At 58.1% G+C, this 12,177-nt stretch overlaps 1 protein-coding gene across 1 annotated transcript; it reads right to left on the reverse strand.

Moving 5' to 3' along the window:
• Positions 1–9,851: 9,851 nt before the first annotated feature.
• On the reverse strand, positions 9,852–11,940 carry OLIG2 (oligodendrocyte transcription factor 2). The gene is made up of 2 exons (XM_061134296.1): positions 11,856–11,940; positions 9,852–10,904 (listed from the first exon to the last, which is right to left on the reverse strand). The coding sequence occupies exon 2, from the start codon at positions 10,830–10,832 to the stop codon at positions 9,852–9,854; it is 981 nt and encodes a 326-aa protein (XP_060990279.1). The 5' UTR covers positions 10,833–10,904; positions 11,856–11,940.
• Positions 11,941–12,177: the final 237 nt, after the last annotated feature.

Here is a 12,177-nt window from a genome sequence, read left to right on the forward strand (position 1 = left end):
CACCAGGGAAGGTCTAACAGATGAATGGGTTAGCAAAATGCAGTCCATCTATACAATGGAATATTGTCATTGTTTAGTTGCCAAATCATGTTCGATTCTTTTGCGACCCCTGGGACTGTAGTCTGCCAGACTCTTCTGTCCACGGGATTTCCCAGGCAAGAATACTGGAGTAGGTTGCCATTTCCTTCTCCAGGGGACCTTCCCAACCCAGGGACTGAACCCACGTCTCCTGCAATGGCAGGCAGGTTCTTTACCACTGAGCCACCAGGGAAGCCCACAGTGGAATATTATTCAGCTTTGAAAAGGAGTGAAGCACATGTAATAGGATGGATAAACCTCAAAATCATTATACTGAGTGAAAAACAAAACAGAAGCAAAAGTGACATATTGCATGTTTCCACATATATGAAATGTCCTGAGTAGGTAAATCCATAGAGACAGAAAGCAGATTAGTGGTTACCAGAGGCTGGAGGGAAAGGAAGTGGTTAATGAGCATGATTTTACTCTGGCGGTGATTAAAAAAAAAAGTTTTGGCACTGGAGAGAAATGGTGAGTGTATGACATTGTAATGCCCCTGAATTGTTCAGTTGAAAATGGCTCATCTCATGTTATGGAAATTTCACTTCAATTAAAACAAAAAAAAGAAGTGACTGAAACCAACAAGGACCTGCTGTATAGCCAGACAAGGAACTCAATATCTTGTGATAAGCTATAATGGAAAAGGACCTGAAAAAGAATATATATATATATGTGTGTGTGTGTGTGTGTGTGTGTGTATGTATATATCTGAATCACTTTGCTGTACATTTGGAACTAATGCATTGTAAATCAATTATATCTCGATAACAATTTTTAAAAATTAAAAAAAGAAGTATCTGAGTAAGAGGAACTGATGGTTGAAACAGCAAACGTGGGGTAAAGACAAGCAGGTCTGCCCGTGGGTGGGTGGGGCCTGATGGAAGAGAGACTGGGAAGGAGGGGCAGACAGCCTAAGCCCGGGGTGGAGGTGTCTTCCTGGCTTTTTTGGTTCCACAGTTCCCTGACTTCCCTGCCACTGCAGCAACCTTTGCCGGCGTCCGGGCTGCACTAGGTCACTTTCTTCCTCTCTGGCCAAGCCACACAGAACTCGGGTGTCTTCACTAGCTGGACTGGCTTGAATAGCAGGACGAGCTCAGAAGCGGGGTGATGGGGAGCTCCTCGTTCCACTCTCCAGAGTCCCACTCACCAGAGCTCACCCTGTGGCTCCCAGCTGCAATCCTAGAGAGGGAAGGATCCTCCACTGTCCAGCTGCCCCCTTGCACTGGGCATCCCAGGAGCACGGATAGAGGCCGGGCCCTGAGAGGGGGGCGGGGGGCAGAGAACTGTGAGGGTGGGGCCTCAGCTTCACAGGTAAATTTCCCTTCAATTAGTCCTCCCTGATCCTAACTCCTGCCCTTGTGAAAGTCACTCAGTCGTGTCCAACTCTTTGCAACCCCATGGACCATACAGTCCATGGAATTCTCCAGGCCAGAATACTGGAGTGGGTAGCCTTTCCCTTCTCCAGGAGATCTTCCCAACCCAGGGATCGAACCCAGGGATCGAACCCAGGTCTCCCGCACTTACAAGAACTCTATTCTGGTTTCTGGGCATCACAGGTGATACTAGTGGTAAAGAACCTGCCTGTCAATGTAGGAGATGTAAGAGACACGGGTTCCATCTTGGAGGAGGGCGTAGCAACCGACTTCAGTATTCTTGCCTGGGAATTCCCATGGACAGAGGAGCCTGCTGGGCTACAGTCCATAGGGTCACACAAAGTCAGACATAACCTGAAGTGACTTAGCGCACACGCACATTTTGTTTTCTATGCAGCATGTGGGCCCTGCTCCAGTGCAAGGCAGTTAGGCAATGCAAGGGCTACGAACGTATCAAGGCCTGTATCAGGTACCCTGGGGCATGCAGAGGTGATGCGCTTTGCCCTGTGTGGGGCGGGGGTGACTCGACTCTGTATATCGTGCTCAGGGGACTTCTGGGCCTTTCCTGGGGTCCTGGGTCAAACAGGCCCCCTCCAGATGCTGCAGGGCAGGTCATGTGACAGTAACAGGGACCCTGCCCCACAGGACCTCCCAGAGGATTCAGTGAGATGACATCCCACCAGGTGGGTAGACTCCTCTGCTTATTGGACTCGCCCTGTATGCTAGGCCCAGGGCCCAGTTGTCCCTTTCAATCCTGACGCCCTGTGGAAATGGTATTAGTATCACATCCATTTTACAGATAAAGAAGCTGAGGTTCAAAAAGCCCAGGTCTCTCGTTCCAGGTCACACAGCTGGTGGAGCCCGGCCAAAGCAGCATAACATGGCCCCACACCCAACTGCAAAACATGGTCTTCATGGTGCTTGATCCACACCCCGCAACCCCCACCCACTCCTGACCTTCCCAACACATGACCTACATATTGCTGGCTGCACTCTGGCCAGACGCCTGGGCTCAGGGCATCCATTCACAGCTAGAACCAGGCAGGAAGCCATTTCATTTATTCTTGGCAGTAACACAGTTGTGAGGTGCTATTAGTAACGATTCTATTTACATAAAAAGAGACAGGCACTCTGGGAGGTCTGATAGCCTGGCTCTCTGTCGCTTGGGAGGTCTGGGTAGAATCAAAGTTGCCCTCTAGCCTCTAGGCCCCAGTGGCACGTATCTGTGCATGATTTCCTGGCCTCTCACACTCGTGTTTCCCCCACACTCTGGAAACCTCTTCGTTCCCTGAGTCCTCCATTTACCATCCACATTCATTCATTTACATCAAGCAGGCAAGTCCAGATAGAAGTCTAGATACAAAGGTATCTAAGCCAGTTTCTACCTGGGGAGCTGAAAAGTCAAGGACAAATAGTAGTTGTTTCTGGAATTGTCTACACTCCCCCTTAGTGGAGCCTGTGAATTTCATTTGCCCCTATGTGCTTGCGTGCTCAGTAGCTCAGTTGTGTCTGACTCTAGGCCACCCCCACAGACTGCAGCCCACCAGGCTCCTCTGTCCACGGGATTCTCCAGGCAAGGATACTGGAGTGGGTTGCCATTTCCTCCTCCAGGAGATCTTCCCCAGGCAGGCATTGAACCTACATCTCTTGAGTCTCCTGCATTGGCAGGCAGGTTCTTTACCACTGTGCCACCTGGGAAGCACTGGTCCCTGCCTACACAGGATGCTAAGGGGAACTGTTTTCACCCATCACACTCTCCCTGCCAACCAGGGGCTCTGGGAACCTCTGCCCAAAGGTGGACCAGGGCACCCAGAGCCAAGCCTCATCCTCCCACAGAGCTTGGGTGATCACCCAACCTGGCTCCATTCTACAGGTGTGGAAACTGAGGTCAGAGAGCGCCCACCGGGCTTCTGAGGGGCCACTCCAGCTCTGCTGTGCCAGGCCAGCCTCCACTGCCCAGAAGATCCGAGGATGAAGAGGGAGCCAACTGCTCATCGTCCTGTTCTTCCACAGACTCTCGCTGGAGATCCAAGATTTTAGCCTGGAAAGCTGAGGTCTCACAGAGCGGGTTGGGACTGGGGGTGGGGGTGGGGGTGTCGCAGAGGGAAGGGCGGTGGTGGGCCAGCCCACAAAGCCTAGAAGGAGGCAGGGAGAGGATAGATTCCCAGGCTCCCGAGGATAGTCTAGGAAGGGGAAGATAAACCGAGCTGTCCCCTGCCAACCATCGCTGTCTCACGGGACCTCAAGGGCTTCCAGACCAAGGCCAAGGCTTCGAGGTTCCAGACTCGCCAGTGTGCGTGTGGACCCCGGGAGGCGTGCTCGGGTGCCTGAGTCCTTGTGCGTGAGCGCGGATCAGGGTGTCTGACCCCCAGTGGGGTCAGGGATGCTATTTGGTCTCCACATGAACGTAGGCGCTTCCGGAGAAATCCGCTCGTTTCCCTCTCGGGGCGGGGTGGAGGGTGGGGGACTCTCAACCCCTCCCGCAGCTAGTGGACTCAGAGGCCCTGCGGGCGCGGGACGCAAAGCTCTGCAAAGGAAAGCCGCGCGCCGCCTCAGGCAGCTGCTTCAACCCGAGCCCAAGCGGGACGCGCTGGGGCTCCAGCAGGCGGGCGGACCGGGCGTGCCTGCGAGGCCGGGGCCCCCGCGGCCTGCGTTCTGCCTGCTCGCGATCCGGGAAGCCAGGGGACCGCGGCGCCCAGCTCGGCAGGAGATCGCGCAGTTACTGGGTTCTCGGAGGCTTCGCGGCCTGAGATCCCCGGCAGCGCCAACGACCCAAATCTGCCGTCCTGATCAGCCGCATCACTTTCAGGGGTTGCAGCCTGGAAGCCCGCCGGCCAATTCGTGCCACACCGCCCCTCCCCCAGTGTCCGGGGGGCCCTTAGTGTGTGGTAAAGTGGGGCCCAAGGTCCCTGGGGAGGACACTGCTCTCTCCCAGCTCGCGCGCCCCCACCGTTTGCACGGACGACCCGCGTCCCGACCGCGCGCGTGTCCTGCGGGCCCCTGCAGGCGTTTCAGTTTGCGATTCCTTCCCAAGTTGTTGTGGCACGCGGTGTGGACTGCGCCACTGGGCAGGAGATGCGGTCCGCGGGCCGGCGGGGGGCGGCAGCTGTCCCGCCACGAACGCCGGTCCATCTCAGCGTCGCCGGCCGCCTCATTAGCGGTCGCCCGCGCCGCGCGCACCGCCCGCTGCCCAGATGGGGGCGTCGGGGCCAGATGGGGTCCAGGCGCACAGGGAGAATGCTAGGAGTGTCACCTAAGGGGGCTGGGGGCTTGGGGCTGGGGCCTGGGTGGGGTTGGGGGTGGGGGTGAGGGGGGGCAGCAGTGTGGGAGCTTCAAGGATTCCCCAGAATCTAGAGACTAGATTGGAGCAGAGGAGAGACTGCTAGGGCGGCCTGGGTATGGATGGTGCGACTTTCCCAAGGTTGGATTTGGAGCCAGACCCCAGGATCCCGACGTTGCTGCCTCCATTTATTGTGTCTTCCCTTGAGCAAGCCACTTACCCTCGCTGAGCCTCAATTTCGTCACCTGTAAAATCATAATTAAATAAATATAATAAATAATAGCACCATCCTCAAAGGGCTACCAGGAGAATTGAATGAATGATTAACAACCAAAGCTCTCAGGGTGATGCCCTATACAGACTCAGTTCAGTTCAGTTCAGTTGCTCAGTCGTGTCCGACTCTTTGCGACCCCATGAATCGCAGACTAGCCTTCTGTAAATGTTGGTGCCTCCTCTTCCAGCCTCTTCCGCTTATTATTGGCATCCTGACCTTCCTGGGTACAGCTGGGCACCGCCTGCAGGCTCCAGGATCTGCCACAACTGTTGGTCACTGGAGTGTCCCCTCACCCCATTAACCCACAATGCATGTGGCCCTGTAGCAACAAGGCAGCCCCTGAGGGTAGGAGAAATTGATGAGGGGTGAGCCCCGTCTCTGCCCTGCTGGCCCATTACTCTGACCAGGAATGGAAGGTTTCGCCCCAGGGGTCACACTGCCTGCCCCCTCCAAGCTGAGCTGTGTGATGCTGACCTCTCCCCAGCCAGGGAAGGACTCAGTGTAGCAGCCACTTACCCTGAAAACAGCCAGGCCTGATTCTGGCCTCTCTTGCAAGTGCGCAGAGACTTAGGGGGCCTGTCAAGAGACTTTGGGTGTAGGGCTGCTGTCAGAGACCCCCAAGAGTCTTACTGGCACTGTAAGGCCCTTGTGCGGAGGCCCAGATTTGGCCCAAAGTCTGTACTAAAAGAGGGCCTTAAAATGAAAGGTAGGCCTGTATAGCGGGTATCTTCTGCCTTCGATGAACTTCTAGGGGGCATCAAGGTATTTACTTGATAGGAGTTCAGACTCTTTGTTAGCTAGGTTCTATCCTAAAGGGAGGCAGACAGATGGCTCTCCAGCACTGAGAGTGTCTAGGGGGCTTTTAAAAATCCAATGTCCTGGCCTGGGGGCTCCTCCCCCTCTCCTGCCTTCCCATCTGGGATTGAGGAGGCCCCAGCCCCAGCCCCTTGCATCTCCCTGGTACTTGAGTCTTTCTCCAGCCGTCCTTGCTGGGAGTGTGACCTCCCTGGGGCCTCAGCAGCACATTCTCCAATCGAGATGCACTTTACATGTGAGGGTTTGCTTTGCTCATTGGCGGACTTCCAGTTGCCAGAATTCAGAGTTTCAACTTTCTGGGCGCGGGAGGCTTGGGCCAAGCGCCGCCCTGGGGGTTCCCGTGTGCCCTCCAACACAGGATCAAACCAGAGGTTCCTCGTTCCTCTGCCCAGGGAGTGAGTGGGGAGGGAAGACCGTGCCCTGGAGGAAAGAGACCACAGAGGAGGAGGCCCCCTCAACCTCAAATCAGTCAGTTTTTATGCAGAGGAGACGGTGGGGGAGAATCTGGAAGACCTTGGGAGCTGGTGACAGAAGCCTGGGCGCCCAGCTGAGAGCTGAGACACTTTCAGGGCCACGTGCGGGGATGGGGAAGCTGTGTTGTGGACCAGCGTCCCACAGAACCCAATGCGGCAGCGAAGGGGGTCCTAGGAGCCAGTGCCCCGAGGATTGAGTCACTGCCCAGCGCCCAACTGTTTGGACACCGCCTTCTACCTGCCCGCCTCTCTCAGTGTAGGGGCGGGGTTGCGGAGGTTGTCCTTGGAAGTCAGTGTGGGAGCCTAACTTCCTTTCTCGCTCTACTTCGAAGCCCAACCGCTGACCTGAGTCCCTCACCCAGGCCCCCCGCCACGCAAGGGCCAGTTTCTGCAAGGAGCCATCTGCCCAGAGCGGCCCTGCTTGCCGTGTGCGGCTTCTCCGCGGCGTCGAGCACGCTAGGCTCTCACACGTGGTGGCCCAGATCCCTGGCTGGGTTTAGGCGGGTGGCTCTGGGGAGCATCCGGAGCCTGGCTGAATCCAGGCCCTCCTTCCTTGGGGGCCAAGGTCTAGTCTGACTGGTGGCTGGACACGAACCGACAGCTTGGACATGGGGGACGGGAAGGGGGTGGGGAGACTTGATTTCTTTCAACAACTGCCCCTCCATGGATACACTGCGCCTCGGGCAGCCCCGCCTGCATCTGCCAAGTCTTGGGGTGGGTGTAGGAAGCCGAGACTGCGACAGGGAGGCCCCCCCAGCCCAATCTGCACCGCGGGGTCCTCTGTGTGGTTTGTTGGCTGGAGAAGGACCCAGTTTTAAATCCTTGACAAATTCCGTTTCAAATGGAATTTGTAGCAGAATCTACTAGATCCTGCCCTACCCTCTTCTGGGATTCCGGTGGCGCGGTTTGGGCCGGACCCCTTTATTCCACTCTCTGCAGCCCCCCGGCCTTCATCCCCGCCGTGGGTGAGAGGTGAAGCCCAGTAGGAGGCATCTGATGCCCGGGGGCGCCCGCTCGTTTAGGCCAGTCGCCTGACAGTACCTGCTGGCGGACCCAGAAACTACCTGTCCAGGAGCCAGGAGATGGAACCAACCTCCCTCCCCTGAAGGACCAGTCATCATGGGCCCGGCTGGGGGGCGATCAGGGGCGATCTCAGGAAACGGGGCACGGGGAGGGGGGTGGTGGTCCAACCAGGGAAACCTCCGCCCCAGGTGCTCTAGGCGCTGGGACCTTCCACCGGTGGCTACCAAAGGTATCGTGAGCGAGTGGGCCCAGGGCCGGGGACCATCCACCACGTCTGCACTTCGCAGCGTTCACGGATTCTCTGCTGTGAGCCGGAGAACAGGAAGATGGCAAAACGTTCTCTCCTCTTCCTTGATCCGGACAGGCCGAAGCCTTTTTAACTTTTATCCCCAAATCTCTCTTAAGAGCCACGTCCTAAATTTGCCTTGCAGTTTTGGATTGTGAGGAACCCGATAGCAGCGAGAAAATGTAGGCGGGAGTCAGGGTTAGGAAGCGAGAGACCAAAGCGCGGCTGGAGACAGCCTGGCTCCAGGCGGGCGGTTCCCAGCACCTGACTTTTTGCGGTTCAAGGCCGGTGGGGGACCCGGGGGAAGGCAGTGCGTAGCGCAGGGAAGGGGGCGAAGGGTGAGTGGAACCCGCGCCACAAGCGCCCGCAGCGCTCTGCCGGGAACCACGTGGCGATGCCCGCCGAGAGGGCCTCGCGTCGCTGGTCCGCAGACGGGTGCGGGTGGACAACCGCCTCTCAGCAGAGAGAAAATGGAATCGCTTCAGAACACGGGGACCTAAGCGCCCGGACTCCCAGCCAGAGGCACGGGTCTCACCCGGGAGGCCCAAAGTTCGGCGCTGCACTGAGGAATATTTTTCCCTTTCAATGAACCTAATTCTCAACCCAGTAGAAAAGGAGTTCCAGGTTAGGCGTCAGAAAATAAAAATAAAAACAAGTGAGGAGCACGCCGAGGAGGTGCTCAGAACGTATTTTAAAGAGAATGTTAGGGGGGAGAAAAATGGGCCAACAACCATCTTAATCTTTCTCCGGGACGAAACCAGCGGAGCGGTCCCCAAATCCAGCCCAGAAGGATGGAGTCCCGCCGCCCGCTTTTCCCAGGCGGCTCCCCACACCTCCTTCCACCCCCAAGGCTGGAAAACACCCGACTTACTCTAAATTTTATTTAAAATCTCAACAGTCATTTATTTCATTTTTTTTGCAACCAAACAAGTAATAAATATTATTTAGCACTTTTATCTTTTTACAAAAATAAAACAGATGATACACTCTCTGCAAGGGGCAGCGATCGGAGACGGGATGTTACGTGGCCGACGCTGTGAAGCCCATATTGCAACTCTGCAAGCCGAGGCGATTCGCGCGGAGGGAGGAAGCACGTGGAAAGAGTTTGTCATTCGTGTTAAGCTAGCAAAAAGAAACCAATATAGAAGAAACCCGGCTTGGGCTGGGGGGGGAAGGGGGGAGTGGCAGTCACGTGAGCAATCAGCTTAGCAGCACGCACTTACCTCATTATTGACCTATTTATACATTCCAAAGAGAAAAAAAAAAACTAAAAAATCAACAGAACTCCCAAATAACCCAAACTATAGTCACAGCAACATCCTTTGATTTCTGTCAAATCCTCGGGTACCCAAATGACTCCCCAGCCAGGTAGGAAACCAAACCACTTTGTGCTCCGAGACGGAAAGAAGGGGGAGGGAGGGAAATTCTATTTTAAAATAACTAAAACAAAACAACAACAACAAAAAAACACCCGCACCCAAAGTCGACAGTTGTAGGTTTTAACAATCCACAAGTGGTTCTATTCTGACTGTCTATAAAGCTTGATCGCACGATTGAAAAAGAACAAACCTTTGAAAATCACAAACCCCCAAACCAATTAGGAGCGACAGGGAGGAACAGTCCGAGACCGCTGTGGGTTTATCCAGATACGGAGACTGGACACGACCGTAAGTCCCTGGGCCGGGGACGACCCTTGAGGGCGAGTCCGGACGGCCGCTTCTGGACTGCGGCTCCAGAGTCTCCTACCCGCCCGGAGAGGCGAGGTAGTCCCCAACGCTCCCCTCCTTGCCTTCCTCCTCGCTGCTACGAAGTGCTGCCCGGGCCGAATGAGGCCGAGTTCGTAGGGAAAGCAGTTTTTAGAATCACCTCTTTCCTAGGGTTCTGGGGGGTGGGCAGGAGAGGGAGGGTTGAAAGACAGGATGCGGATAGCTGCGCCTTCTTATAAAAGGATGTCCAAGGGAGTAGCGCTGCTGTTTAAAGCCAGAGAGGGTTGAACCAAGTCCCAGAGCAAATGCAACCTCTCACTGCCCACGGTTCAGCGCACGCCTCCTCTGCTGCATCGGATGCCGGGTACTGGAGTCCTCACCTTTGCCCCCCACCCCCAGCTCACGGAACGGCGCTCCTCCTTGAGACTGAGTTCCCAGGCCCCAGCGCCGGCCGGTCCCGGCTTCCCCCCACCCCCGCCCCCACGCAGCCTCGGGGCTCCCACCCTCCCGGCTCGCCAGAACTCGTCTGCCCCCGGGCCCGCTCACTTGGCGTCGGAGGTGAGGCGTGGCAGGCTGCCGGCGCCCATGGCCGACACGTGGTGGTGCGGCGGGGGCACCTGGCACATGCTGCAGGGGCAAGGCATGCCGCCCCAGTGCTGGAAGCCGCCAGTGCCCGCGCCGCCGCCGCCGCCGCCCCCAAGCGGGGCCGCCGCCGCCGCCGCCGCCGGAGACTTGAGCAGGCCGTGAGGGGGCCGGATGGAGCCGACCGACGACAGCCCGGAGCCGGGCAGGGAGGCGCTGGACACCGCGGCGGCGGCCGCGGCGGCCGCGGCAGCCGCGGCGGCCGGAGGCAGAATGGGATGATGCACGGCCGGGTGGTGTGCCGCGTGCGCCGCGGCCGCCGGATGAGCCGTGGCTGCGGGCAGGGGCGCTGAGTGCGCCAGGCCGCCGCAGGCCGACGGGTGGAAGCCGGCGTGGTGGCCTCCGTAGATCTCGCTCACCAGTCGCTTCATCTCCTCCAGCGAGTTGGTGAGCATGAGGATGTAGTTGCGCGCCAGCAGCAGCGTGGCGATCTTGGAGAGCTTGCGCACCGACGGGCCGTGCGCGTAAGGCATGACCTCGCGCAGCCCGTCCATGGCGATGTTGAGGTCGTGCATCCGCTTGCGTTCGCGGCTGTTGATCTTGAGGCGCAGCTGCTGCAGCTCGGGCTCCGTCATCTGTTTCTTGTCCTTCTTGGTGGACGACGCGGCCGCCGACGACGTGGACGAAGAGGTGCTGGACGAGGAGGACTTGAAGCCGCCACCGCCGCCGCCAAGCTTGTCCCCCGGGTGCGCGCCCGCCGCGCCCATGGCGCCGCGCAGCTCGGCGCTCAGATCCGGCGGGCAGTCGCTCGGCGTGGACGACGACACGGTGCCCCCCGTGAAGGCGCCGCCCCCGCTGCCCTTGCTTCTGGCCGGCAGGAAAAGGTCATCGGGCTCCGGCGACGACGGCCGGCTAGACACCAGACTGGCGTCCGAGTCCATGGCCCCGAGGGATCGTTGCAGCCTTCGCGGGGTCCTCCCCTCCCTGGGTCCTCAGAGCTTCCAGGACGCCTACTGCGAAGAGAGGAGGAGAGAAACACAAAAGAGACAGAAGATCGAAATCGAGATCGAGCGGCCCTGGGGTCAGTGAGAGAGAGAACCTGCTCCCGCCGGCACCGCAGCGCGGGGTTCAGGCGCTGGTGGCCGTTCGCTTCGGGTCCACCTCGCTGTCTCTGGCCTTGGCATGCAGGTAAGCTTAAGTTACCTCTCTTTCCCACCCTACCGCCTCCCCGCCGCTCTCATCCACAGGTTGTTTAATCCAGGGAGGATGGAGCGCTCCTCTGGGAGGGTGGCATTCTACGGTTTTTATGCCTTCTGGTAGGAACGAGGTCTTCCCTGGTGGCTCAGACGGGAAGATGTCTTGGAGAAGGCGATGGTAACCCACTCCAGTATTCTCGCCTGGAAAATGCCACGGACAGAGGAGCTTGGCAGGCTACAGTCCATAGGGTCGCAATGAGTCGGACACGACTGAGCGACTAACACACTAAGAATGAGGAGGCTGGATCTCCAGGGCTGGAATAAAAGTGTCAAGTGAGGGCTTTTCTTTGGGAAGGGTGGAGATCTAAATAGAGAAGTATTTGGTTCCTCAAACGCATCCACCTTATCTCCATCGACACCGCTCGGCAAACACACGTTCACAGACCTGCGCACCCAGCGCCCGCCACGGAGCCCAGACTCCACGCGCTGAGCCTGGGGCGGGCCGGGGGCTCGCCCAGATGACTGGTGCTGGGACAGAAGACCGCTATTGTGGCCCCGATTTCTCGCTTTGGAGCAAAAGGGGTGGTGCGGTGAGCGTGGGGAGGGTCAGGGCAGCGAAGCCGCTCAGGAGAACTGGCTGGTAGGGGAGGGATCTGGATCCACTTTAGCGGAGCTCCCCCGGTAGCAGCCGAAGTGAGGGGCCTCTGTCCCTGGGGTGTAGGCTGGAGTTACTTGGGACGGGGGGTTGGGAGGGGCGGGCATACTTACTGCGGATGCGGTTAGAGGAGCTCGGTCCCCAAGGCTGCCGCCGAGAACCGGGTCCGGGCGCCGATGTCGCGTCGGTCTATAATGAGCATCCGCACCTTTCCCCGCTCGGAGGGTTTTTATAGCCGGGTGGCGGCGGCGACGGCGACGGTGGCCGCGGCGGGGGCGGGGAACAATGTGCGGGTCTTGGAGGGGCCGCCGCGCCAATGAGCTGGGCAGGCCCGGGGTGGGGGTGGGTGGGGGGAGTGGGAAGCTGATGTCATCCGGGCTAATTCCGCTCAATGAAACTCGCCGGGCCGGCACACGCCTCCTCCCAGCGCTCAGC

The sequence above is a fragment of the Dama dama genome, chromosome 31 (assembly GCF_033118175.1).
Source record: "Dama dama isolate Ldn47 chromosome 31, ASM3311817v1, whole genome shotgun sequence".
NCBI classification, from domain to species: domain Eukaryota; kingdom Metazoa; phylum Chordata; class Mammalia; order Artiodactyla; family Cervidae; genus Dama; species Dama dama.